General features: G+C 34.6%; 2 protein-coding genes and 1 pseudogene across 3 annotated transcripts; all 3 read left to right on the top strand.

Moving 5' to 3' along the window:
- On the top strand, positions 1,978-4,712 carry LOC18588955 (probable indole-3-pyruvate monooxygenase YUCCA4). The gene is made up of 4 exons (XM_007013720.2): positions 1,978-3,192; positions 3,331-3,579; positions 3,687-3,809; positions 4,266-4,712. Exons 1-4 carry the CDS (start codon positions 2,548-2,550, stop codon positions 4,488-4,490), a joined length of 1,242 nt encoding a protein of 413 aa, XP_007013782.2. The 5' UTR covers positions 1,978-2,547; the 3' UTR covers positions 4,491-4,712.
- On the top strand, positions 13,560-23,861 carry LOC18588953 (transcriptional corepressor LEUNIG). Of its 2 annotated transcripts, none has more exons than XM_018127791.1 (19): positions 13,560-13,663; positions 13,887-14,045; positions 14,649-14,746; positions 14,910-15,019; positions 15,953-16,375; positions 16,451-16,539; positions 16,879-16,957; positions 17,034-17,109; positions 17,280-17,329; positions 17,536-17,847; positions 17,988-18,203; positions 18,768-19,013; positions 19,125-19,242; positions 19,774-19,883; positions 20,024-20,173; positions 21,285-21,440; positions 21,546-21,662; positions 22,615-22,821; positions 23,481-23,861. In XM_018127791.1, the coding sequence occupies exons 2-19, from the start codon at positions 14,014-14,016 to the stop codon at positions 23,622-23,624; spliced, it is 2,733 nt and encodes a 910-aa protein (XP_017983280.1). In that variant the 5' UTR covers positions 13,560-13,663; positions 13,887-14,013; the 3' UTR covers positions 23,625-23,861. The 2 variants fall into 2 exon arrangements, with proteins under 2 accessions (XP_017983280.1, XP_007013778.1); XM_007013716.2 differs by having other exon boundaries at positions 19,098-19,242.
- LOC18588952 lies at positions 24,154-26,448 on the top strand (annotated as a pseudogene).

Below are 26,543 nucleotides of genomic sequence, written 5' to 3'. Positions count from 1 at the left end.
TTCAAATAATATTTTTTTTTTAATTGTTATACTTAGATTTCTACTTATGTATTTTGATATTGTTAAACAGATGTCTTCTAATGAAGTCAAAGCATCAATACAAGTTGTAAAGAGAAGAAAATGTGCAAGGTTTTATCAAAACATGTATGGAGGAGCTACTATTGCAATTGTATATCACATGAAATACTTAATGAAACAAGGAAACAAATTCAATTATTCTAATAGATGGAATTGGGTACGTGAAACTTTACAAGCTCCAAGTGAAAGTTATAGAATGTTTAGGATGGAATCATATACTGTATTGCAACTTACAGATACATTGATAAATAAGAGATTGTTATATCCATCTAAAGACATGACAGCATTGGAGGCGGTTGCTATGTTTCTTTGGACTTGTTCACACAGCGAAAAAAATCGTAATGTCCAAAATAAATTTGAAAAATTGGGAGAGATTGTAAGTAGGAAGTTCGGTGAAGTGTTAAATAGTTTATGTTTACTGGCCAATGAAATTGTCAAAGCTTCAGATTTTTAATTTGCAGAAGTTCCATCCAAAATTAAAAATCATCGTAGATATTAGCTTTATTTTCAAGGGTGCGTTGGTGCTATGGATGGATCACATGTTCCTGTTATTCCTCCTGCGAATGATCAAATTCGTTTTATTGGTCGAAAGGGGTATCCAACACACAATGTCATGTTAATGTGTAATTTTGACATGCTATTCACTTTTGTGATTATTGGTTGGCCTAGCACTGCACATGACACCCGTATCTTTTCAACTGTGCTTGAAGAAATGAAAAACGTGTTCCCTCACGCTCAAGAAGGTACAACTTATAATTTTTATTGTATAAAGTTTGACATTCTATATATTTTATTGTATAAACTTTTTTCTTAGGTAAATATTATGTAGTGGATGTTGGTTATCCTAATATAAAAAGGTATCTAGCACCTTATAAAGGTGAAAGATATCACATTCCTGATTTTAGATGTTGCAGTCAGCTAGAAAGTGTAGAAGAAACATTCAGCCATGCACATTCTTCATTAAGAAATGTCATTGAACGAACAATTGGAGTTTGGAAGAATATGTGGCATATTCTACGTGATATGAAGCCATTTTCGTTGATAAAATAAGAAAAGATTATTGTTGCAATAACGGCATTTCATAACTACATTAGACAGTGTGGTGTTATAGATGAAGAGTTTGACAAATGTGATCGTAATCTTAATTATATTCCTAAAAGTCAAGAAGAAAGAAGTAATAATGAAGAAATGGGTTCATATACTTCTAGAAGAGCATTGGATGATAGTTATATGGGTAGAGTTCGCAACCAAATAGCTACTGCATTGATGGAAAACAGAAATCATTAATTTATAAGTTATTTATGAATTATGTGTTACCTATGTATTATTTGTGAAACTTTTTTTTATGATTTATTATTAATTATAAATTTTATATTATATAAAAATATTTTTTGTATTTTCAAATTTTTATTTTAAATAGATAAAAAATAAGTTAATTTTTTGTATTTTGAACAATAAAATTCGTGATTAATAGAAAGCTATTTATTAAATACCTTTTATGGTAATTTTAACTAAAATTAAAATTTATATAAATTATTTTCTCAAACAGCTTATCTATAAAAAAAAATTTATAAAAAGTAAATTTATCAAATAGTTTTAACTTAATTTTAAAAACTATTATTTTTTATAAAAACTTTATAATAGTTTTTAAATTAAAAAAAAATTCAAATCAAACATGTTCTAAATGGATAAATAGATAAAAATCGAACGTTATGGCAAATGAGCCCTAATAGGCTAATAGAGTGAGAAATGGCACAAAGTGTGGTTTCTGTATGCCTCTGCGAGTGGGATGGAAGGATAGCTCAAAAATTTTAAACTTAAAATAATTAAAAGGCCGTTCATAAATGTATTTATATCTCCTCTTTGGTCATTTGCTTACTTGCATCGCAACCCCAACTCTGCAGGGAGAAGCTGAGAGGAAAGAACCTTGAGAAACAGAACAAATCCTTTTCCTTAACCTTCACGCTTCCATTAACACCTTCCTCTCCCTCTTCCTCTCACTCTTTCTCTTACTGGTAAAATTAATTACAGTTTTTTAAACTTCCCTCATTTTCTCTTTCCATCACTCACTTCTCGTAAAGACCTATTACTATCTCTCTCTTTTTTCACTCTCTCTCTCTTTCACTCTTTTCTCGGCATTAAAAACCCTCTGTTACATCACCCCACGTCTTGTTTTTCTCTTCCCATTGACTCCTGCTTTTCCCCGCTCTCTCCTGAACGCTTTTCCTCTCTCTTTAAAAATCCGACCTCATCCACATAAGATTTTTCTCAAGAAGCAAAAGAGCCGTGAGAAAACAGGGGAAAGAAAACAGAGCTTTACAGAGTGAAAAGAACAGGGGAAGTAAAAAGAAATTACTGAGGTTTTCCTCTGTTTCTTTTTAAGCTTTCTTTCACTATCCTTTCTTTTTTCCTTTTCCTTTTCGTTCCGTCTTCTTTCTATTATCATTCTTTTTCTTGGGATCGTCCTACATGGGTTCTTGTAAAGATCAACAAGACCATCATCAGTTTCAAGCAAACTGCGTTGGGGTTCATGGGCCTATCATTGTAGGTGCAGGACCATCTGGTCTAGCAACATCTGCTTGCCTTACTCAGCAAGGCGTCCCTTCTCTTATTCTTGAGAAAAGCGACTGCATAGCTGCCTTATGGCAACATCGAACCTATGATCGTCTCAAACTCCATCTTCCCAAACAGTTTTGCGAATTACCACTCCTTGGTTTCCCTGAAAATTTCCCAAAGTACCCAACCAAGCACCAGTTTATCTCTTACATGGAATCCTATGCTTCACATTTCTCAATCCTACCTAGGTTCAAGCAAGCTGTGCAAAGCGCAGAGTTCGATCATGTTTTGGGGTTTTGGAGGGTTAAAACTCAAGACTGTGAGTACATTTCAAGGTGGCTTATTGTTGCTACTGGTGAAAATGCTGAGCCTGTAATACCAGACATTTCGGGGATTGACAAGTTCAACGGTCCTGTTGTTCATACCAGTTTGTACAAGTCTGGTTCTGAGTTTAGAAACCAAAGGGTTTTGGTAATTGGATGTGGCAATTCTGGCATGGAAGTTAGCTTGGACCTCTGTCGGCACAATGCGACCCCGCATATGGTTGTTAGAAACACGGTTAGTTCATTGAATGTTACATAAGCACCTTAACTTCTCTTTTGACTTTTTAATCAAAATCATTGTTGAAAACATCTTAATTTGTACTCTGCATCGTTTTCATTGTTGCTCATATTCTTATCTGTTTTAATACTACAGGTGCATGTCTTGCCTAGGGAGATGTTTGGTTTCTCAACATTTGGTATAGCCATGGCACTTCTCAGATGGTTCCCTTTGAGGCTAGTAGATAAATTCCTGTTGCTGGTAGCCAACTTCACCCTGGGCAACACAGACCAAATAGGTCTTCGACGGCCGAAAACCGGTCCTATTGAGCTCAAGAATGTCACTGGAAAGACGCCGGTGCTCGACGTTGGTGCACTATCACAGATAAAATCTGGTAAAATTAAGGTAAACACCAACCAACCAAACTAGACCCTCATGTTCAATGACATTTTCCCATTATCTTGAGGCGTTTTAGTTTATGTTGTTGGGTTTTTTTTTTTTTTTTCTTTCAGGTGATGGAAGGTGTGAAAGAGATAACAAGAAATGGAGCAAAGTTTATGGATGGACAAGAAAAGGAGATTGATTCAATAATCCTGGCAACTGGGTACAAAAGCAATGTGCCTACTTGGCTCAAGGTAAGCAATGAGCTGTTACATTTTCTTTAGTTTTTAGTTCTATCTTATTGTGAATCACACATCACTTTCTGCCTTGGACACATGCATTGAGGCCACAAGTCTACAAATCTCTTCTTTTCTCCATGCAGAAAAGCACAAAATCAGTTAGCCTCATTTTTGGGGGTTATTCCACTTATTTTTTTCCCTTTTTTTTCTAATTTCGAATAAAACCCAGTTTTCTTTTATTAGGGTTTAGGGGGAAAAATTGAAATTCTCTGTGGGGTTTATGATGTGTAAGTATCATGAAATATTGTGTTCTTTTAGGATTCATTTGCCTAGAAATTCCCTAGAAAATTCCTGAATTGCCTTTTTTTTATTTCCTGCTCTTTTTCCATCAATTCAAATACTAATTGATTAGCTAATGTTGTTTTTACTAGTAGTAACTTTCTCATTTGTGTGCCCTTCTTGGAAATATAGGGATGTGATTTTTTCACCAAAGATGGCATGCCGAAAACGCCGTTTCCCAACGGATGGAAGGGAGAGAAGGGATTGTACACAGTTGGGTTTACAAGAAGAGGGCTGCAAGGAACGGCTTCTGACGCCGTTAAGATTGCTAGAGACGTTGCTGAACAATGGAGGACAATCAAAGACTGTAACAACAACAGTTGTAATTCTCATGTTATCCTGCTCAAGGAAACCTGATCTTTCTGAAAACAAAAAAAAAAAAAGAAGATTTCGGTTAGATGGGGAATTTACTGAGGATGACTTTTTTCTTTTTTGGGTTTTTTTAGCCCCTCTTTTAAATATTGTAAATGCACCAATTTTGTATGAGGGGGGTTTGCATCCATCCTTTACCTCTTATGAGTTTTTATGATGATGTAAGTTTGTCAACTTTGTACAAAATAATTTCATGAATAGAATGTACTTTACTTTGAAACTTTTTTGAATAAATTGTCCTTGAATCGTATCATAGTGCTGTGATTTGGGTACCCCATCCCCCATGTACTGATGCAAAGTTCAAAAAAGGAAAAAACCTTTGTAACCCTCCCCATGGAAAGGCCCATCAAACATTTGCTCAAGGGCCTAGGACAACCTTGTATAATTAAATGAAAATCAATTAATTCTATTTCGATTATCTCAAAATCTCTAAAATAAAAAAAAAAAATCGAAAATGGGATTACAGAAATATCTTGGGACACATTGTTTGGAAGGGACTCCAATAACATGACATGTGCTGGCCTTGATGAAAAGTCATGGTACAACAATTTCCAAGCCAAGAAACAATCGAAAGCCCTTTTGTTATGTGTATTCTATTCTAAATGTGAGTATTAATAACAAAGTCCACATATAATGTCCTTGCAAGGAAAGAAAGGGAAAAGGCCTTTTTTGTGTGTATTGTCTTCTGTTCTAACAAAGTATTAAATAACATGCATGCCCAAAAGCATGCGAAGAAAGTAAAAGGCACCAAAAGTTTCTCTCTAAAGCTATTGTAGAACCTAAAAATGCCTTCTTAATAACATCAAGGATAGACCGACTTTATTGCTGTAGCTTCAAGCCTTTAACAACATTAGGGTTTAGATAGTGCCCTTCATTATTAGGATTTATTGAGATTGGTTGTTTTGAGTATAGGGTTTTCTCTTATTTTTTTGCCTTTCTAACTAGGGTCGTCAAAAGGTAGCATCAAAGCAACTTTTTCAAATGGGTTCTTGCTAAAGCATAAATAGCTTTCATTGATATAGTTCAGATGGGTGGTTGAGATATAATTTAATTGAAGTGTACCTTGTGTTACAATTCCAATTTCCATATCTAAATCTTTTCCTTCCCTAATATCGAAAAAACCGAGGCAAAATACATCTTTCACATCTCACTAACATATTTGTATTTTTCTTTTAACTCCTCATGCATTATTTTGACATAAATACATTATTTTTATTTCATTATAAATAAAAAACATATTCAAATTCTCGCCCTCCCTTCAACTTTAGAATAAACTTCTCTCCATCATTCTCTCAAATTCACTATTAAAGGTTGGTTGAGAAATTGAAACCTATGGCATTGTTAATTACATTGGTATTCTATTGGGTTGCTAAAAAATAAATTTAAATAATTTAAATTATGAAAAATTATCCTACACACAAACCCTAAAGCTTTGAAGCTTCATAAATAAATTTTAAAAGTACGAATGTATCCACTTAATAAGGAAAATCCTTGAATTGAAGTAGTTATTTGAATAGATTTTCGTCGATTGTGAAATTTTAAAAATTGTACTGTAACTATATAAAATAATAAAAAATGTTAATTAATATTGAGAAAAATAGACAGAATAACAACCTATCTTTTTTGTTATTACCATTAAATTATGGCCCGTGCGTTACACACGGATCTCTTTTTATCCTTTTTTTTTTTTTTTATTTTTTTTTATACCTTTCACGTGGGTAAAAGAGGAAGTCCCAAAGAAACTTCCTTTTAAGTATGTTATAGATGTGGCTGACGTCTAGCGGTTGGCTGTTAATTGAAATTTTAGAATAAAATAAGTTCTGATAGCTCTCAATCTTTTGCTAAAAATGGATATACTACTGAATAAAGAGGCATACGGATTCCTTCCCCTTTTGCAAGCTTACTTTCATTATTTACTCATCAAAGGTAGTTTTCGTCGCTACAAGAAGCGTTAATACAGTTGGATGGAACGCCCTTTTGTCATCCCAATAATCTTTTGATTTTTCTCACCCCCAGAGTTGACCCATTCAATCCATTCGATGCTTCTAGTCTACTTTTACTTGTGCATTTAATTAGCTCTCTAATCATATCTGTCATTTAATTTCAAAGATATTGTAAGATTTTTAGGCATTTGGTGCTTCATTCCAGGACTTCCTTTTGTCTAATGACAAAGATATGTGGTCACCCGAGACAGTTGGTCATGATTCGAATCTTGTTAAAAACAAAGTCATGACCAAACATAGTATAAAATAAGAATCTTGAATGTATAATTAGGTACAATATGAAAGGAAATATGTTGAGTATTCCTTGCATATATATATAGAGAGAGAAAATTTGAGCTTTTTTACAAATAGCCAAACCGAAGTGAGTTGCAATGACAAAGGGCAATGCACACGCAATTGGGTTTTCAAAAGCTCAACTATACTGTGGCACACCTGCGCAGACAGTATCCACACCGCCAGGCACAGTACATAACACAAAACTTTGTTTGTGTCCGTATCTCTACATGAATTTGATACCAGCCACACCATGCCAAGTCTCAGGCTTTCTCTCTTCTCTCTTTGTTAAATATATATATATATATATAGATATATGCAATCTCTCCATCTTTCTCTTTCCCCTTCACGCTGATAATTGAGACAATGATGGGGCTCTGACGCCTCCCTCTCTTCCATTGACGATATTGTACGAAGCTTTCAGAACGGATTGACAGCTCTGCCTCTCTACCATCATCTTAATTTCCCATCTCTACAGCTCCACATCACAATCCCTTTGCTGATTGCTGATGCAAACCAGCCCTTTTCTCTCTGCCGCCATAAGACAATAGGGGAAGAGAGAGAGAGACAGATTAATACTGAAGGGAAAACCATAGGGTGGGGAAGGAAAAGTCCAATGGGAGAGTTAAAAAACAAAAGGTGGCCTTTTTGGAGCATTGAATTCGGAAAATCCCTATCACACGCTTCCAATGCACGCGTTACGGTATTCGGACAACTTAACGTCACTCTTTTCTCACTGACCAATTTGCAGTGAGGAGGCAGATTGCATGGTTTAATGATCAAACAGGCACCTCTCTCTCTCTCTCTCTCTCTCGATCTCGATAGATTCATTTCATATCCCTCCTTTGCATGCTCCCCAGCTGATGTCACCCTTCTTACTCTCACTCTCTTTGTTACTCGCCCCGAGCTACACCGGTTTATGGTCTTCATGCTTAACGTGGCTTTCAATGGAAGCGTTTTCCACAGGCGGGGTTTTGAAGATCACAAGTCGGGTTCAAATCAATGGGGTTGCGCGTGGATGCACGCGCAGGCTGTGGAGGCTGGGGCTCAGTGGAACTCAATGTTCGATGCAGGAGCGTATCTATGCAAGTATAGGTTGGCATGACATGGCATGCAAACGTACTGATCAAAGACTGATGGTTGTGCATGCATGCCAAATTGCCAATGACATGCGCCCCCTACTACCCATGCAATCTAATGAAAAACAAATTTTTTAACTGATAAATGAATTTTCTATTCATATGTTCTCGTTCATGCAGAGGACAAAATTCATTTGCTGTTGGAAAATTCTTGGACTTAGTAGTTTTCTTGGTCTTTCTTTGGATCGTGATGAGATAATGATACAAGAGAAAGGGAGGGTCCCCAAAAGGAAGAGAATTTTCTCTCCCCCCCACGGAGTCCTTTCGAAATTTTTCTGATTCTTTGATCTTGGGCCCACTTGATCCCAGTGGCATGTTGCTTTTGCAGCAGCTGACATGAGAGGAGAAGTGCTATAGGAAGAGAGAGACCTTACAATGCCCATACTTCTTGACCTCTTTCCTTCCTTAATGTTTCAATTGCATTATCTGTCTTCGATTTGTTCTTTTCTTTTTCTTTTTGCACTACTGCACATCAACATATGTATACATATATGTACAATTTGACAGGTGGGTTTGATACTCGTGGAACATGTTTTAGCTTAGAATGGTATTCCCAGCTTCACTTTTGCTAACACACATTCAGCTCTCTGTATATCTCAACAATATCAGTCTACTACTCCTTTTATCATTGAAAATGATAATATGTTAGTAATTTAATTAATTCTAGTAAATTTTAACACTTCCTTGCTTGCTGCAGCTGGTGTTTGCTCTTCTTTGCACATATACTTAGCAATGGTCTATGAATTTCCTACTTTAATATTGTCATTAATTTACCCATCTGCTTGTCCTTTGGCTTTGGCAGACCATGCTACAACAATAATGAGTCCTGGAATGACAACAGTCTCAAGAGTCAAGAGGTAAACCTTGGCATTTGCCATGGTGCTTCAACTTACACATGGCTTGAAAACATCAACCACAAAAAACTGCAAATCACAGGCATTGAAAGCCCAAGTAACCGGGCTGGATTTTTACTCCAAAGTGATGCAACCCTTGATGCTTCTTGAGAAAATCGTGCCAACCTTTAAACCCAGAAACAAATATTTGGCCCAACAAAACTCCGATCCAATCAGACTCAAAGCCTTTATCCACCCTGAAAAATCTTTCCCTAGACAAGCGGCCTAGCCTTTTTGTTGTTATTATCCCTTCCCATGACATTGTCTCCACAATATGGCTTGCCTTAGCAATGGAATGGTTTTTCAGTGGTCTTACCTTAGCCAAGCAAATTATTCTCCTAACAGCTTTTATTTTGATTAGACGTTCGGAATATGATCATATAATAATTATTTAAATTTTCCATCATCTCCTTGGTCTTACGTAGAGACTTTGATATTTCTTTTGTTGCTCATACTTGACCCATTGAGTTGAAGTTTATGCGTATGTTAACACTAATTGAATGATGATCAAAGAAATACAGGGCCAACTTAGTAAATGAAATTGCATGAAGCTCACTGGTGCAAAATTGAATCTTTTATACGAAGAAGGAAAGCACCTGGAATTGACCCGACCGGTTCTTTGGTCAAAGGGTCTGAGCTAACACATATTAAATTAGATTATTGAGTAAGCGGTTCCTGGAACTGAGTTGACTCACCTTAATCGAATTTCATAGGCTTCTTCCTTACGAAACTAAATTTTAAGAATAATTTACTTGCCCAGAAGAGAAAGTTCGAAGAAATTATAAACTCCGCTATTTTTAATGCTTGACTCTTCCTTTACAACGTCACCGAGGAGTGATAATTATATATATGTTTTCAAGGTGTTTGCTTAATTTGTACGTTAATTATTGAAGTTCCACCAACTAAAAGTAAAACACTGAGATTTCGTGGGTTAAAATAGATTTTTTACTCATTCCTTTACTTCATCAATCAAAATTTACCTAATTCACTTTAATTTGAGTATATTACTATTTGAACGTGAGGATATCATCCCTAAATTCAAAATAATTAAATGGAAATCTAAAATTGTGGTTTCCCTAAGAATGTTCTAATTCCATCTTGATGGATCTTGATGATTATATGTTAAATTATTAGAATATAAAATGAAATCCTAAATTATTAAGAGCCATTGTTATTGTTAGTAGAAAGTTGCTTAGAATTTCATGGTATAGTAATTGTGTCATGCAAATCCAATAAATATTAGGATTGTGAAAAATAATTAAATTTGAAGTGAAGTTGTTAAATCAAGATATGTATGATGTATCGGAATTTAATTTTTAACTATTGATTATCGTGTATGATAATTAATATAAAACTTATAAATAATAAGCTTTCACAAAATCTTTTATTGTGATTAGATTATTATAGTTTAAGATAATTGTAAATGAAATACTATCTTTTAATTATTATGTTGTTTCTTTTTTTATATTGTAAATTTTTTTATTTTTTGTTTTATATATATATTGTTTTCATCATCGAGTTTTTGTATATTCAACTATTTCAGGTAATTCAAAGTTTGAATAAAATTATTATAAATACTCCATACTATGACAACAAAAATTATGTTTCATTTCATCTTATTAAATTGTCTATAATTCTATCAATTTTTGGATGGATGGTTAGAGGTTTGATGGAATTTTTTAACATTTTGAAAAGAGAGTAAATAATAAATGTAAAGTTTTTTGGTCAGGGATAAAAATAAAACATTTATAAAATGTCACAAACTATCAATGAATTTTATTCAAAAATTTGATGTGGTGTTTTATAATGTAAGCGTGTAAATGAATTTTATAAACAAACTTTATAGAGTTTAAAGTCATTTATTGTTAAACCCGTGGCATAATATATATATATATATATATATATATATATATATATATATATATATATGACCNTATAAACAAACTTTATAGAGTTTAAAGTCATTTATTGTTAAACCCGTGGCATAATATATATATATATATATATATTATATATATATATACATATATATAGTATATGACCATTTTACACTTTTACTAATATAAATATTACACAAAATATTAGTTATATTTCATATTTGCTTTTTGGTTTTTGAAGAAATATGAAGGAGTGCATGTATCATGATATCTACCATATCTTTTAGCCATAATAATTTATGAATGGTGAAAATATCCCTTAGTCATGCCCGCGATAAAGATGTCAATATGCTTGGTTTTGTTATCTATCCTCCCATGGGCCATGAGACTTATTTTTTGTTTTTCCAATTTTTCTATGAAAAAAAGATTTTCATTAATTATTTGTTTATACATCCTTTATTACTATTCACAAATGTTGAGATAATTATACAAACTATTTAGTTAATGTTATTATACAATATCATTATCTAGTTAGATTACAATAACTTTAGAAAGTAATAGAGCATATCTCAATCCAAACATACACCTCTAACTAGATAATAGTATTATATGATAACTCTAATTATTGTTATTTTAATCTAACTTGATAATAATATTGTATAATAATTCTAATTAAATAATTTATATAATTATTTTAATTCACAATATATATGATCTATGAGTTGGACATATACCATTTACTATATATTATCCATAAGTCCTACCTATATTAAAATGTAGGGGATAACAAAGTAATAGAGACGATCTCAATCCTAAACTCACAAGAATGGTATCACCTACATTATTACTAGTATATTTCTTTGCATGGTATTTAAATAGATAAAAATTACTATGTTTTTTCTTTTGTGAGTTTGATTGTAAAATTTGAAATATTTCAATTGAATTTTTTCATACATTCTTGCATAGTCTGCTATACTTCTTCACATTTTTCACAGTAGCGACATTTGTTTCCTAGCTAGAGGTGCCAATGGATTGAATGTCAGCCTTGATTGACACTTCTAAAACTTAAACTCAAGCCTTGATCAGGTTAATCCATTTAAATTATATTTATTATTGAAATATTTTTATATTTTAAAATAAAAAATAAATAAAAATAATTATTTTTAACATGATAATAACTTGAGGACTAGACTAAATCCTATCTTAAAAAATCTTACCCAAACTCGACTTGAGTCCGCTTAACTTTGTAAATATAAACGGGATAACTTGACTTTTAGACACCTTTATTTTCGATGTTATAATATTTTAATATGGTTACATTTTAATTTTGAAATGAAAAATTTAGATTTAAAAACTTTTTGTGAAAAAAAAGTTTATATTCATATAAAGATATTGTAAAATGATTCTCAAAACTTTAGTGTCTGAAAACTCTATATTGTTAATCCAACTTAAAATTATATGATGAGATAGAAGCATTCCTTAATCAAAATACTAAAATTTAAGAACGTTTTTACATTTTTTTTTTGGAAATATGTATCAATAGAGAATTTAAGTTTAACTATATGCAAAACAAATAGGATGTTACTATTTTTTATAGTCATTTTACTTGAATATTATTATTATTATTATTTTTATCACAAGTAACAAGGCATGATTAAGGGATTAGGATTTTGCTGACGAGTGCCTAAGGCACTCTTACTCATAGTAATATTTTTATATTAATGCAGTAATTAACAATTAACGTGATGAATTACAATATATTGAAAAAAAATAATGAGTTTCCAAAATCTCAAAAATTTTGTTAAATTGTAATAATAATATTATGTTATTTTATTATTTATTCATTTATTATTTTGAAGCTATTTTTGTTAACTAAATATTAAAATATTATCTGAATGGTAATTATATTTTATGAATTGAATTAAATAATATTTTTTATATTTTATCATTACTTTATTCTATTCATCCAATAATAATAATAATAATTATTATTATTATTTTTTCATTCTCTTTCTATTTCATTTTGTAAAACAAACTTGCAGTTTTGCTAATTAATAACTAAGTTACTCTTTTAAGAATTGTTATGATATTTCTTATGGTAATATTTTTATATTAAATGTAGTAATTAATAGTTCGTGTGACAAATTCTAATCTGTTGAGAGAAGATATTATTAAGTACAATAACTGTAAAAGTATAATTTTTAATGTAGTATTTACATCGATATTCTTGTACGGAATGCAAACCTCGATGCTCAGTGTGATGAATTACAAAATAATAGAAAAAAAATATTATCGAACATGGTAATTTTTTAAGAGTGCCCTTAAAGCATTTGTTAACAAAATTGAAGATAATAACGTGTTATTGGTTATATTTGAACTTTAAAGCTTAATATATTCAAGCTTTGAAAGAAAACAATTTATGTAGAACGTTTTAGACAAGTCTTATAAAAAATAGAACCGTTTCTTAATAAAGGTTAGCCTACCCACCAAAATAGATTCGGGCAAAAATATGGGTACAGTTCGAAGTGAAAATGAAACAACAGGGGATGTAAAGCATAAATAAGAAACAAATTTGGTGCTTGTTCATAAATATTAAAGAAGTGAACCCCCAGAATGGAAAAGGTCATAGAATTGTATTTGCTACTGAATTTACTAAAAGTTCCCAACAAACCTCACTTATCCCACAGGTTTCTACAGAAAACTTGTCATAATTCTTAGAAAATGTTAAGGTTATGATGGTCATTTCAGGATAAAGTCGTCCCATGAAATCAGTCTCATTTTGAAAATTAAACAAGTTGAGAGGGCTTTTTGGGTAAATTCAACCAACAAAGCCATTATGATATCTGCAACAGCAACCCAAATCCACCCAAAGCTACAGAAAAAAAAGAAAATAAATTCACTGCAAAAAATAAAAAAAAACCAAAAAAAAGGGGAAAGCTCTCAAAAAACTAATAAACGTTTTTGGGATTGCAGGTATCTCTATCTATCTTTCGCTTTCCTTATTCTTTCTTTTCTTAATCTATAAATAAATAAATAAATAAATAAATAAAATTTTAATATTCATATTGCTAAAATTAGAGAGGTTCTGCCTCTTTGCCTTCTATATTCCTCTACATAGATTCTTCTCTTTCTACTACTGAAATAAGTTTTATTTGTTTTTGTTTTGAATTTTGGCTCTTTTTTTTTTGGGTCGTAGTGCAATAATGAGTTAGTATTTATATTTTCTGGGTAGCCATTAAACTCGAAGAGAAGCCGTTCAGACAAGTACCTAGGAATCTGGAGCTGTTCTCAAGTGTTTTTGGGCTGTTGTTGGATTCAACAAGATGTCTCAAACCAACTGGGAAGCTGATAAAATGTAACTTCTTTCTTTTTCCCTTCTGCTTATTAAAGCTTGCTTTTTTGGGTTTTAGATTTTTTTCTTTAGTTTCTAATGTGGCTTTGGAGTTTAAAGTTGTTTCTTTTTGTGTTTGATTTGGGTTCTGGGTATGTAAGCTTTTCTGGATTTTTGCTTCTTCTTTTTGAAGTTTTTTAGATTCCAAGTTTTGTTCTTTGAAGCTGGTCTTTGTTAGGGTTTTGTTTGTTCTGAAACTTGTAGTTACTGTTCTGCTGTTTTGCATTTTTTCTGTTCTTTATTTTTTTAATTAAACAAATTTGGTCTAGGGTTTTGTGTGTTTAATGTTACTGCTCTGTTTTGAAAAGACTGTTGCATCAAAAATTAATTTTTCCCATTGGTGGTATTTTGTTTCTGAGTTACTCTTTTTTTTTTGGCAATATCATGTTAAATTCCAAATTTGTATAAAGCTGTTCTCAGCTGTCCTTCATCAGATTTTATGTGAGGTTTACGTTTTCTACTATGGATTTGGTTTTCTTTGCTGATAGTGTTGCAGTTAGGCTTGTAAATTCTGATTTCTTGCTCTCATAAGTGATACGGTATGGCCATGTTTTTTCTCAATAACAGGTTAGATGTGTATATCCATGATTATTTAGTAAAGAGGGATTTAAAGGCTTCAGCTCAGGCTTTTCAAGCTGAAGGAAAAGTATCATCAGATCCTGTAGGTAAGTAGCTAAGTGGGTTCAAGAGTTTCTTTTTAGAGCCGAAGAAGGCGTTTTCTATTTTTTAGGTTCTTGTTTTCTCAGCCTAAACATCCCCTTTTCTTTAGAAAACTTGATATTTTCATTGATGTTGATGTTGATGTTGATTTTGAACCTGGATATCCAGCTATTGATGCACCTGGAGGTTTTCTCTTTGAATGGTGGTCTGTTTTCTGGGACATATTCATCGCCAGGACTAATGAGAAGCACTCAGAGGTTGCTGCATCTTATATTGAGGTTGGCTTTGGTTTTATTCATTTTTCCAATTCTAAACTTTCAATTTGTTTCTATTATATTTGGTAGCTTCAACATTTTGGTTTGCATTGTTTGTTGGGGAGGGGGGGTAGTTGTGAAAGGGTTGGATTTGAGATTAAAGCCCATCTGTACTTCTGTTTTGGTGTTCATTCACACCTCATTCCCTTTGTATTGAATGTCTAGGAGGTATGATAGGGCTTCTTGTCCCTGACAAAATCAGCTCTTTCCTTTTGTAAACTTCAAGTGGCAGATCAGTCCTTTTACCTCAAAACATTTAAATGGTAACCTGCTTGGAGTTGTCATGATTAAATGAAATTTCTCTCTCTAGCATGTGCATGGATGCCGAAACGAGAGAAGCAAACAAGAAGAAACAAAGGGAGACCTCCTTGTCTTATGTCTTCTATGTCTTGCATAAGTAATTTTGGGCAGTTTCCTTTGAACAAGCTTCATGGCTATATCAGTGTGCTCTGGAGTGTTCATCCATCAAACTCATTGTTGTATTTCTTACTATTGTTTTTATTGGTTTGTTGACAAATGACATCTAATAGAGGCATTAGTCAGGGTTTGTTAGTCAGATGTTGCATATTGTGTTTTGTGCTTGGAAATTGGATTCCTTTCTTGAAGGCTTATTGCATAATGACTATTAACTTAATGCCCTATGAGAACCTATGTGGGTTGCTTTGTTGCAGAACTGGCTAACTAAAAGTGTTTCATCGTTGAAAGTAAGGAACGTAACTGATGGCAGGAGAAGTGTTTGACTGTTAATTTTTTGTTAAGAATTGTAATTATTTACCAAATATTTTAAGATTTTTCATTTTCTACGGTACTTGTAGCATGGATTTTGAAATCCATGATAAGCCTTTCAAATGATTTCTCCTTAAAATATGGGATGCTTATGGTGCACTGATATGGCAGACACAGTTGATTAAAGCGCGGGAGCAGCAGCAACAGCAACAGCAGCAGCAGCAGCAACCTCAACAGCCTCAGCATCAACAGCAACAGCAGCAGCAGCAACAACTGCAGATGCACCAGCTTCTATTGCAGAGGCATGCTCAGCAGCAACAGCAGCAGCAACAGCAGCAGCAACAGCAGCAACAACAGCAGCAGCAACAGCAACAGCAACAGCAGCAGCAGCAGCAGCAGCAGCCGCCCCAGCAGCCGCCCCAGCAGCGAAGGGATGGCCCTCACCTCCTCAATGGCAGTACAAATGGACTTGTTGGAAATGACTCTCTCATGCGTCAGCCAGCTGGAACTGCTAATGCCATAGCGACAAAGATGTATGAGGAAAGATTAAAATTGCCACTTCCAAGGGATTCTTTAGATGATGCAGCAATAAAGGTAGGTGTATTATTTTTTCTTTCTTAGAAATGTTTTCTTGTTTTAGTTGTTAACCACCTTAGGAACTCCTTACAGCAAAGGTACGGAGAGAATGTTGGCCAGCTCTTGGATCCAAATCATGCCTCGATATTGAAGCCTGCGGCAGCAACGGGCCAACCTTCAGGGTGATTTATTTTACACTTCTTTTATTATGTAAAGAGCTTTTGGCTGCAAATTGTTTTGTAAAGAGCATTTAAGATAAATTCTTATGGATGTTAATTATGACAATTTGCAAAACGGCTACATAACGTTTTCAATAGATTTTTTAGGGCTAAGTTACTTCAATCTTGTGGTCAATCTATTCTTACATGAATTTATGCCGCTGAATGCCAATGAAACAATTTTTGAATTGTTTCACCTGCTTTTTTATCAGAAATTACCAGTTACATATTTAGGGTTTGTTCAAACATCCACCACTTAGTTGTTTTCAGCAATAAATTTATCTAGCATTATGCAAATTCCAGGCAAGTATTGCATGGTACAGCTGGTGCTATGTCTCCTCAAGTTCAAGCTCGAAGTCAGCAATTGCCAGGAACAACACCGGTAGGGCCACCTCAAATTAATCTCATTACATGTTGCTTCTCTTAGTATCATTTGTTGAAATTTTATCTGAAAGCAGGACATAAAGACTGAGATAAATCCAGTATTGAATCCCAGAGCTGCAGGTCCAGATGGATCTTTAATTGGAATTTCGGGTAGGCTTGTTTCACTTTTCTCAGGGTTCTGTTTAAATTGCATCTTCCCTTTAAAAATAGTGCACTGATGATAGTATTTAACTCATCATATTCCTTGTCCTTGTGATATGCTGGCCTCTTTTTTCTATGAAATTTGAATAGTAAATATTGTGATATCATGCTTCTTTCAGGGTCAAATCAAGGCGGAAATAATTTGACTTTGAAAGGATGGCCATTAACGGTGAGTTTTATAAAGTTTACACTTTATGAAATACTGGTAACTCTGAATATTGTAATTATATATATTTTGTATGCATTTTTGTCAATAAATTTATCTTTTGATTGAAATTATTTCTGTTTTTATGCATCACCTGTAGTATTGAACTGTAAATTTTACTTTTCATCAAGTGTGTCTTCTGAATGGTTTTCATTTTATCCATTTTTTAGGGTCTGGAACAACTGCGCACTGGGCTCCTTCAGCAGCAAAAACCTTTTATACAGGCTCCCCAGCCCTTTCATCAACTTCAGATGTTGACACCACAGCATCAGCAGCAACTCATGCTTGCTCAGCAGAATCTGACATCACCATCTGGCAGTGATGAAAATAGGAGATTGAGAATGCTGTTGAATAATAATCGGACCATGGGCCTTGGAAAGGATAGCCTTTCTAATTCTGTTGGTGACGTGGTTCCAAATGTATCACCTTTGCAGGCAGGCAGTCCTCTCATGCCTCGGGGAGATACAGATATGCTAATTAAGGTATTACTGTCTCTCTGAAGGGCGCTTTTACTTCTCTTTCTCTTATATGGAAATTTTAAATTTCCCCATTTGCTACGTTTTTTGTTGTCACATAAGTTTTATGATCTTTCCATTTCTTAGATATTTCATTTGCCTTGTAGTTAAAAATGGCTCAGTTGCAGCAACAGCACCAGCAACAGCAACTGCAACAGCAACAGAATAGTAACTCACAGCAGCAGCAACTTCAGCAGCATGCACTCTCAAATCAGCAATCACAGAGTTCTAATCCAGGTTTACATCAACAAGATAAAGTTGGTGGAGGTGGAAGTGTCACTGTGGATGGTGGCATGTCAAACTCATTTCGAGGGAATGATCAGGTCTGTCCTTTTCTGGTTACCTCTAATTCATCTGGCCAAAAGGATTCCCCACTGAGGGTTGTGTCTGCTTCCATGTAGCACCCTTGTAGCAGTGTTACTTGCACTGCATGGTAGAGATTTGTAATGTCCCTGTTGATGACATTGCTAGCTAGTAGACTTCCTCAGGTTTTGAATCTACCATCGAATCTTCTCCTTCCTCCTCCCCTCTTAGAGTAGTGGTACCATTTTTATTAAAGGAATTTGGATTGAACCATAAATGCTGAAGCAGCTCTTTCCTAAGAGTATAATATGGTAGCTTCAAAAACCATACTGTTACCATCAATTTTTTTTTCTTTGTAATACTTATCCGATAGAAAACATTTCAAGAATAACCTATAGTGCATTTCTATAAAGCTTTAAAACCTGTTTGTTTTTTCTGGTCGAGTAAGTTTGGATTGCATTTGTTAGTTATGTTGCAGGGACATGGAGGTGGACATTAATTTAAAGTTGTTATTGACTTCTGATTCTTAGCTTAAGTAAATATCTGAGCAGGTTCCTAACATAATCTCCTTATTTCTATTTAAGGTTTCAAAAAACCAGAATGGAAGAAAGAGAAAACAGCCAGTGTCTTCTTCAGGCCCTGCCAATAGCTCAGGGACAGCAAACACAGCTGGACCTTCGCCAAGTTCAGCACCATCCACGCCATCAACGCACACCCCTGGAGATGTGATTTCAATGCCTGCCCTGCCTCATAGTGGCAGTTCTTCCAAGCCGCTGATGATGTTTGGCACTGATGGTGCTGGCACACTTACATCACCATCAAATCAGTTGGTGAGTCCATTAGTTATTTTCCCGTGTTGGTGGAGGAATTAAAAATTCCTTGCATGAATTCTCATTGGCATTCCATTGTGGCAGTGGGATGATAAAGATCTTGAATTGCAGGCTGATATGGAACGATTTGTGGAGGATGGATCTCTTGATGATAATGTTGAGTCTTTTTTATCCCATGATGATACGGATCCTAGAGATACCGTTGGCCGATGTATGGATGTCAGTAAAGGTGTATAAATATAACTTTTATGGTTATCATTTGTTAAATTTTCTCTAACATTGTAGTTTTCTTTTGTTGACGTTGTCCATGTCCTGAGTTATTCTTGGGGATAACAAGATAATTTGCTAATTGTTTTTGCAAATTATTATGGTAATTGGTACATCCTTGTTCGAATGCACTAAGTTCATTTAAGTATAGAAATTGTAAATCTCATTAAACTTTGTACATGTTGGTATTATACTCACTGAATTGTTATTATACATGTTAAGTAATTGCTACTAATATCATGATCTTGCCACATTCATTTATTTATCAAATTCTAGTTGTATCACGAAGAAAAAAAGGTGTAATTGTATGGGCATGTGCATCTATCCTTATTTTTGTAATTTTGAGTGATACACATTCATTTTATATTATTTTATTGCGATTTGCATGGGCCATCGTTATTACTCTATTACTACATAATACAAGTGGATAAGTTCACACTTCATATTCAAAATTGTCCTGTTTTAAATGTACCGAATTTGAATTTGACTTCAGGTTTCACATTTATGGAAGTAAATTCTGTTCGAGCAAGCACAAGCAAAGTTAATTGTTGTCATTTCTCATCAGACGGAAAGTTACTTGCTAGTGGTGGCCATGATAAAAAGGTGAGTTCCCAGAGGAGAGATGGATAAGTGTACTCTGATCGTTGGTTTATAATTGGTTTTAGTTTTCTTATGATGGGAACTGAAATCATTTGCATCTTTCTTTCTTTGTTTTATTTTTTAATTTTTATATCAAAATGCAGGCTGTATTATGGTACACAGAAACTTTGAAGCCAAAGTCTACTCTTGAAGAACATTCATCTTTAATTACTGATGTTCGTTTCAGTCCAAGCATGTCACGGCTTGCAACATCTTCATTTGACAAAACTGTCAGAGTTTGGGATGCTGACAGTGTTAGTGGACATTTTTCTTTTCTTTTACTTATTATGATTGTTTTCAGCTGATCATGTCTTCTTGTACGTATGCATGATGCACCATGTTGTTATTCACTGAAATTTTCATTTAAAAAATCTGTGCATGCACATGCTTTTGCCATTCTAAAGTGTCTTTTCTTCTGGATTGCTGTCTAATCTGCATTTAGATCAATTAAGGTGCTTCTATTTTGCAGATTTTAGCTTTTATGTCATTTGTTAGTAGGGTGCAACCAATTGTTTCTTATACTTACTAGTTTAATGCATAGGTGGATGTGGGTTGCTGCGAGTGGTTTTTAATTCTTACCAACAATGCAATTAGCACTGTGCAGAATGAAAGAAAATTCCCCTTTATGCTGGTTATAATGTTTCAAAATCTAGACATAGTATACTTTGTGATGCAAAGTAGGTTTCTATAATGGGCAACTATTCCGTATTCACTGTTCGTGATAAATATAAATTTTACTGAAAAAGTAGTTCATACCTATACTTTCAGTGTTGCTACTCTTTCCTCCTTAATGTAAAACCTGAAGGGTTATATGCGTCTGTTTGGAATTCAAGTTTGAATCAACCTGTAGTCCTGGTGGTGTTATTAATTTTGCAGTTGTTGCAACATTGAAAATTTGTTATGAAAATTCCCCTTTATTACTGTTATGATGTTTCAATATCTAGTAAATGCATAACATAGTATTCTTTTTGATGCAAAGTAGGTTTCTATAATGGGCAACTATTCAGTATTCTCATTTCATGATTAATATAAATTAACCTGAAGAAGTAGTTCATACTTCATACTTTCAGTGTCGCTGGTCTTTCCTCCTGAATGTAAACGTAAGGGTAATATTCTTCTGTTTGGAATTTAAGTTTGGGCGAACCTTTAATACTGGTGTTGTTATTAAATTTGCAGCTGTTTCCTTTCTCTCTCATGCTTGCTTTTAAAGTCTTTCTATGGCATTTCATGGATTTGTTCTTTGGATGAGAATCTCCATAGATTTTTTTTTGGGGTGGGTGGGGTGGTGCTTGGTTTGCCTCCTTAGGTTTTTTGTTTTTAACTCTTATTGGATGTGATTGTTTATTGCCTCGGCTTTGTCTGCAGCCTGGTTATTCACTTCGTACCTTTATGGGCCATTCTGCTACTGTTATGTCACTTGACTTCCACCCAAGTAAGGATGATCTTATCTGCTCTTGTGATGGTGATGGTGAAATACGATACTGGAGTATCAACAATGGGAGCTGTGCAAGAGTATTCAAGGTATGATCTTGCATTAGATTTGCTTGCAATTAGAATAAATTGTATTTAGGCCTCTCTTTGATGTGGATGGGCAGCTATAAAGATTGTTTCCTTTGTGTGGATCAGGGTGGTACAGCCCAGTTGAGATTTCAACCTCGCCTTGGAAAGTATCTTGCTGCAGCTGCAGAGAATGTTGTGTCTATATTGGACACAGAAACTCAAACCTGTCGACACTCATTGCAGGTAAATTATTTGGATTATTAAAAAAAATGAAAGAAACCCTAAGGAATTTGCTTGAAATAAAAGAAGGTAGAACAACAAAAGAGGAAGCAAGTCATTATCAGTTTGCATCAGTTGAGGAAAAAAATACATGCATAAATGATATCGAAGTAAAAGCTTCAGTCTTTGAACAAGAGATGCTATCTTCTTTTGAAAAAAATGAAATAAACATAATAAAGCTTGGGGAGTTTTTCCATTTAAATTTATTTAAAATATAAATTTTAGATGGGGCTCCTAGAATAAATTTCTTGAAATAATTGAACAAATAATTTAGAACAGTGAATTCCAATTGATTTCAACTGAATTTTTGAGAACTGAGAAGTGTCAATTTGTTTCTTGGAGAGATTGATCCCTACTATGGCCACATGTATGGGTATGATTTTGATCTATGCATAGGTTTAAATGCTGGTTTTCTACTGCCCCATTAAAAAATATGTTGTGATAGCTGAATTATCTTGATATTTTCCACTGAGAGATTTGCCTCAATGGTCATACATTTCTAACGTTTGACAACAAAAAATTTTAGACTAGCCAATAGTAGCCCATAATTAGGGTTCCAGTGAAGCTTCAAGTGGACGGATAAAGGATTTGGAGTCTAGATTTTGTTTGGGTCATGTTTCAAGCCACTGTTAAAAGTCTTTAAAGTGCCAAATTTCCATATTGTATTACAACTAGATCAATTTAGTTCAAAACTTACGATATGAGCTGAACTGTGGCTTGTTGTCTGGTGACTGACTACTTGACTAAAGATCCAATGATGGTTACATCTGTATTACTGTATGGAGTCCTATGCTCTTGCTGTGTTGTGATGGTTTGTCCCTTTGGAATTCTATCTATACATTGTTCTTAAGATCTTTTTTCTGCGATTTATTCTGCTGCAGCATGACTAACTTGGATTTTGGATTTTTAATAACAGGGACACACTAAACCGATCCACTCTGTATGCTGGGACACTTCGGGTGAGCTTCTAGCATCTGTCAGTGAGGACTCTGTCAGAGTTTGGACACTTGGATCGGGGAGTGAAGGGGAATGTGTTCATGAATTGAGCTGTAATGGGAACAAGTTTCACTCTTGTGTTTTCCATCCTACATATCCATCATTGCTGGTCATTGGCTGTTACCAGGCAAGTAACTTTTTCTTTTTGTTCTTTAACATGCATTTGTTTATTTGCTGTTATTATACCTTGGCAATGTTATGTTATTTTATGGTCATTGTAATGATATTCCCTTGTAGCCTGTTTAAGTTAAACATACATGAATAAGACCTGCATGAATACTTGATCATGCATGTGGAGAACCTGCATGAATGATCACATCAAATTTGTTGTGAGCTTCCCCATAAACCACTTGGGAGTACATGGGATCTATTTCACAAGGTTCAGGACCAGTGATTTGTGAATCCTTCTTAAATACCTTTGGAATATGAAAAAGGGGTTACAGCATCTGTAAATCCCTAATTTTTTCCAAGTAATCTTTTTCTTGTTGTAGTGGTTTGCACTTATGACTGTTGGAAAATGTTTTTAAGACTCGTTCGGCTCCATCGACTAGCTATTGGTTTTCATTTATCTTCTTATAATTCAAATGTATGCACATCCATAATCTAACCTGTTATGATGAGAAAAAGTTGAGGAGAGAGAAAGAAGTATGGGTAAATAGAAATGAGGGAAAAAGAGTTTTGTTTTTTTGTTTCTTTTGGTTGGTGGAGACTGGTTACGAAATAATGGGCCTTTTGAGTCATGTTGGGTTCATTTACTTACCAAGTATTTTGATCTTTGTGCTGCAGTCGTTGGAGCTGTGGAATATGACGGAGAATAAGACTATGACTTTGGCAGCTCATGACGGACTAATAGCTGCATTGGCTGTATCACCTGTGACAGGGCTGGTTTCTTCTGCCAGCCATGACAAGATTGTCAAATTGTGGAAGTGATACGATTGCTAGCCAGATGAAATACACATCAGTGTTTTTAATCAGCAACAATTGTTAGTTTGTGGCTGTTGTGGTTGCTCAATGTGTCCATTTTGTGGTTTGTCCCAATTTTAGCTCCGCATAACCCTAGTAACTAACCTTGTCTCTTGTATGCATGCATATGTAACCTTGTGTCGTTAAATCATTAACTTGGACATTCCTGCTTTAAGTTAATTAACATTTTCCAAAATTTTGTCAGTACGGATTCTGATGCTTTCCCAGTGGATTAAGATAAGATGCCAGATTAGATTTGATGAAGCTACTGCGGAAACTTGAGAGAATGCTCTCTTCCAAGCATTATCATATCCTATGGCTTACCAAGCTGCATTGCAACTGGCAAAACATTTCACTTCAATTTCACAGCATTATGGCTGAATACCTGTTGATTTTCTTCGCTCTTCGCTATTCATCTTAACATTATGATTCCTCGACCAATAGGAGTCATCATACCTAAATCCAAAATAATCAATGATTAGTGTCATAGGAAACACACACAAAAAAAAAAAAAATGAAACCAATTTATGCATGCATCGGAGTCGGAATGTGGAGATGGATGATGAAGGGCTGCTTTGACTCTGTCGTTCAGGACCCAACCTGTGAATTGTTATGGTTGACGTAGATATGCTGTCACTGTATAGTTCAGGACCCAACTAGTACCCATAACTACACGTGATATCTGAATCACTGAAAAGAAAATCTATACAAATGATAAAAGTTTATACATTTAATAGATGTACTTTGGACAGATATGAATCCGCTTTACAACTTCACGGAATTGGATAGCTGCTAGTTTGGTCGTACTCGTCTCAAGACATTATATGCAATATAGAAGGCCCTCTCGGAAAGTCAAGGAGCGACCAAACCAAAATCTAGCACTAAACCTTATCACTAGCTAGCAGAAAAGAAATAGCAAAATGGGTTCTGAGTCTCAGTTTCAGATTCCAGTTATCGAGTTGCCAATAGAATCCGAAGATCTGAGGCGAGGAACTGATAAATGGCAAAGTTTATGCAGAAGGTTGCGAGAGGCTTGTGAGAATTATGGTTGTTTCGAAGTGGTGTATGATAAGATATCATCCTTGATAAGGCAACTTTTTAATCTTCCATTGGAGACAAAGAGGAAGAACATTAACCCAAAGCCTTATCATGGATACTATGAACCGGGTAGCGAATTCCTTCCTTTCTATGAAAGCTTTGGACTTGAAGATGCCTCCAACTGTAACTCTGTCAAAAGCTTCGCCCAGCTTATGTGGACTCATGGCCATGATCACTGCTGGTAATCGAAATTAACTCTTTTAATATGTTTTGATCCAAGTTGTTTTTTCCAGGAAGACATAGCCTCCAGCTAGCTACGTAGCTTGTCCGACTGGGTTAGTCCTAGTCTAGTCACTGTATCAGATACAATCTTTTTTTGCTTCATTTACCTTTAATGATGGATCCTCGCACAATTCATAATTATGAATTATGATTGGGTAAGTATAGGAAATGTAGAATAAGAAAGAGTTCTACTAATTGATATGAACTCGGGTTTGAAATCCTTGAACTCTCCTAGCGTTGGGAATAGCAAGATTTGGTTCATTCTAAACGTTGACTAATTTATTGATTCCTTTGTTTTTATGCCACAAGCCAAACTATTAATACTCTGATGAAGCAATTGGAGGGGCTGAGCCATGTGATTGGTTCGATGATCATTGATTGTTACGGCTTGGGAGGGAAACCGGAGTCGTTCATGGCACATTACGAGCTACTGTGAGTGATGAAATACGTGGCACCTCCTTCCGCAGGGTATACAACTGTGGGCTTGCCTCATACCGATAAATTCTACGGTGCACTCCTTTGCGAGGATCGGATTTCAGGGCTTGAAATTGAAACCAAAGATGGACAGTGGGTCAGCTGTTTCCATCTCCCGGTTCCTTCGTCTTTATCGTTGGAGATCTACTTACGGTATGATATCATCTCTAGCTGCCCTTGTTTACTTATCTAACATGCTGGAATCTTTTTATCATCATGTGCCAAACCCACCTACTGGTGGTAATGGTAACAACTTTATACATTGACATGAACGTCGGCGGCCGCCACCACCCACCCCCACGGTGGAACAACTTGATGTATATACATCGATGGGGTTCCCCTTGAACTTTGAAAAATGCTATTTAGTTGTATTTTAATTTGAATTTATAAATTGTGATGGTCCAAAATATTTGTGTTAGTTAAAATTAATTGATTCAAGAAATACAATTACCCTAATTAACAGCTTACACGTTGAATAAATACCAACACTGAATTAATTGCAGACGTGGAGTAATGGCAGAATGCATGCGGCGAAGCATAGGGTGATGATGAGTGGAGACAAAGACCGGTATTCTTTGGGAGCATTTGCAGTGCCTGTGGAGGGTACAATCATCAGGGCACCAAGAGAGATGGTAGATGAGGAGCATCCTCAAGTTTTCAAGGATTTTGATCTCATGGACTTCCTCAATTATGCAGATTCAGAGGAATCAATGGCAATAGACTCTTCAAAGAAGCTCTTCATATTTGCTGCTCAACCAAAGAGAGTAGTGTAAGGAAATTGTTTGAGTGGGTGACCACCATAAAGAAAGGATTTAGGCATAGGTAAAGCGATACTCTGTTTTGGTTAATAAGACAATATGTAATTGTATCTTGCAAAAGAGGCATGCAGGTTATCACAGTGGAATTATAAAAAATAAATCAATCGAAGTAGAAGTAACTACTTAAGATTTGATAATTACAATGAAAGATGGTTACAAAGCAAAGGTATTCGATTCTATACTCTATCATTTGATTTAATAGTTTTTTTTTTTTTTAAAAGTGATTTTATTTGATCTCTTCACCAACATGGCATTTCGAGTCTTAAGCTTGACT

This window comes from Theobroma cacao, chromosome 9 (assembly GCF_000208745.1).
Source record: "Theobroma cacao cultivar B97-61/B2 chromosome 9, Criollo_cocoa_genome_V2, whole genome shotgun sequence".
NCBI classification, from domain to species: domain Eukaryota; kingdom Viridiplantae; phylum Streptophyta; class Magnoliopsida; order Malvales; family Malvaceae; genus Theobroma; species Theobroma cacao.
The sequence above is the reverse complement of the archived record's forward strand: the minus strand, read 5'-3'. Positions and strand labels throughout refer to the sequence as shown.

Excerpts from the sequence above, each read along its gene's own strand:
- LOC18588955 (XM_007013720.2), top strand. The coding sequence starts at position 2,548 with ATGGGTTCTTGTAAAGATCAACAAGACCATCATCAGTTTCAAGCAAAC. Across the intron at positions 3,580-3,686 it reads TAAAATCTGGTAAAATTAAG|GTGATGGAAGGTGTGAAAGA; the intron begins GTAAACACCAAC and ends TTTTTCTTTCAG. Across the intron at positions 3,810-4,265 it reads ATGTGCCTACTTGGCTCAAG|GGATGTGATTTTTTCACCAA; the intron begins GTAAGCAATGAG and ends TTGGAAATATAG.
- LOC18588953 (XM_007013716.2), top strand. The coding sequence starts at position 14,014 with ATGTCTCAAACCAACTGGGAAGCTGATAAAAT. Across the intron at positions 20,174-21,284 it reads GAGTTTGGGATGCTGACAGT|CCTGGTTATTCACTTCGTAC; the intron begins GTTAGTGGACAT and ends CTTTGTCTGCAG. Across the intron at positions 21,441-21,545 it reads GCTGTGCAAGAGTATTCAAG|GGTGGTACAGCCCAGTTGAG; the intron begins GTATGATCTTGC and ends TGTGTGGATCAG.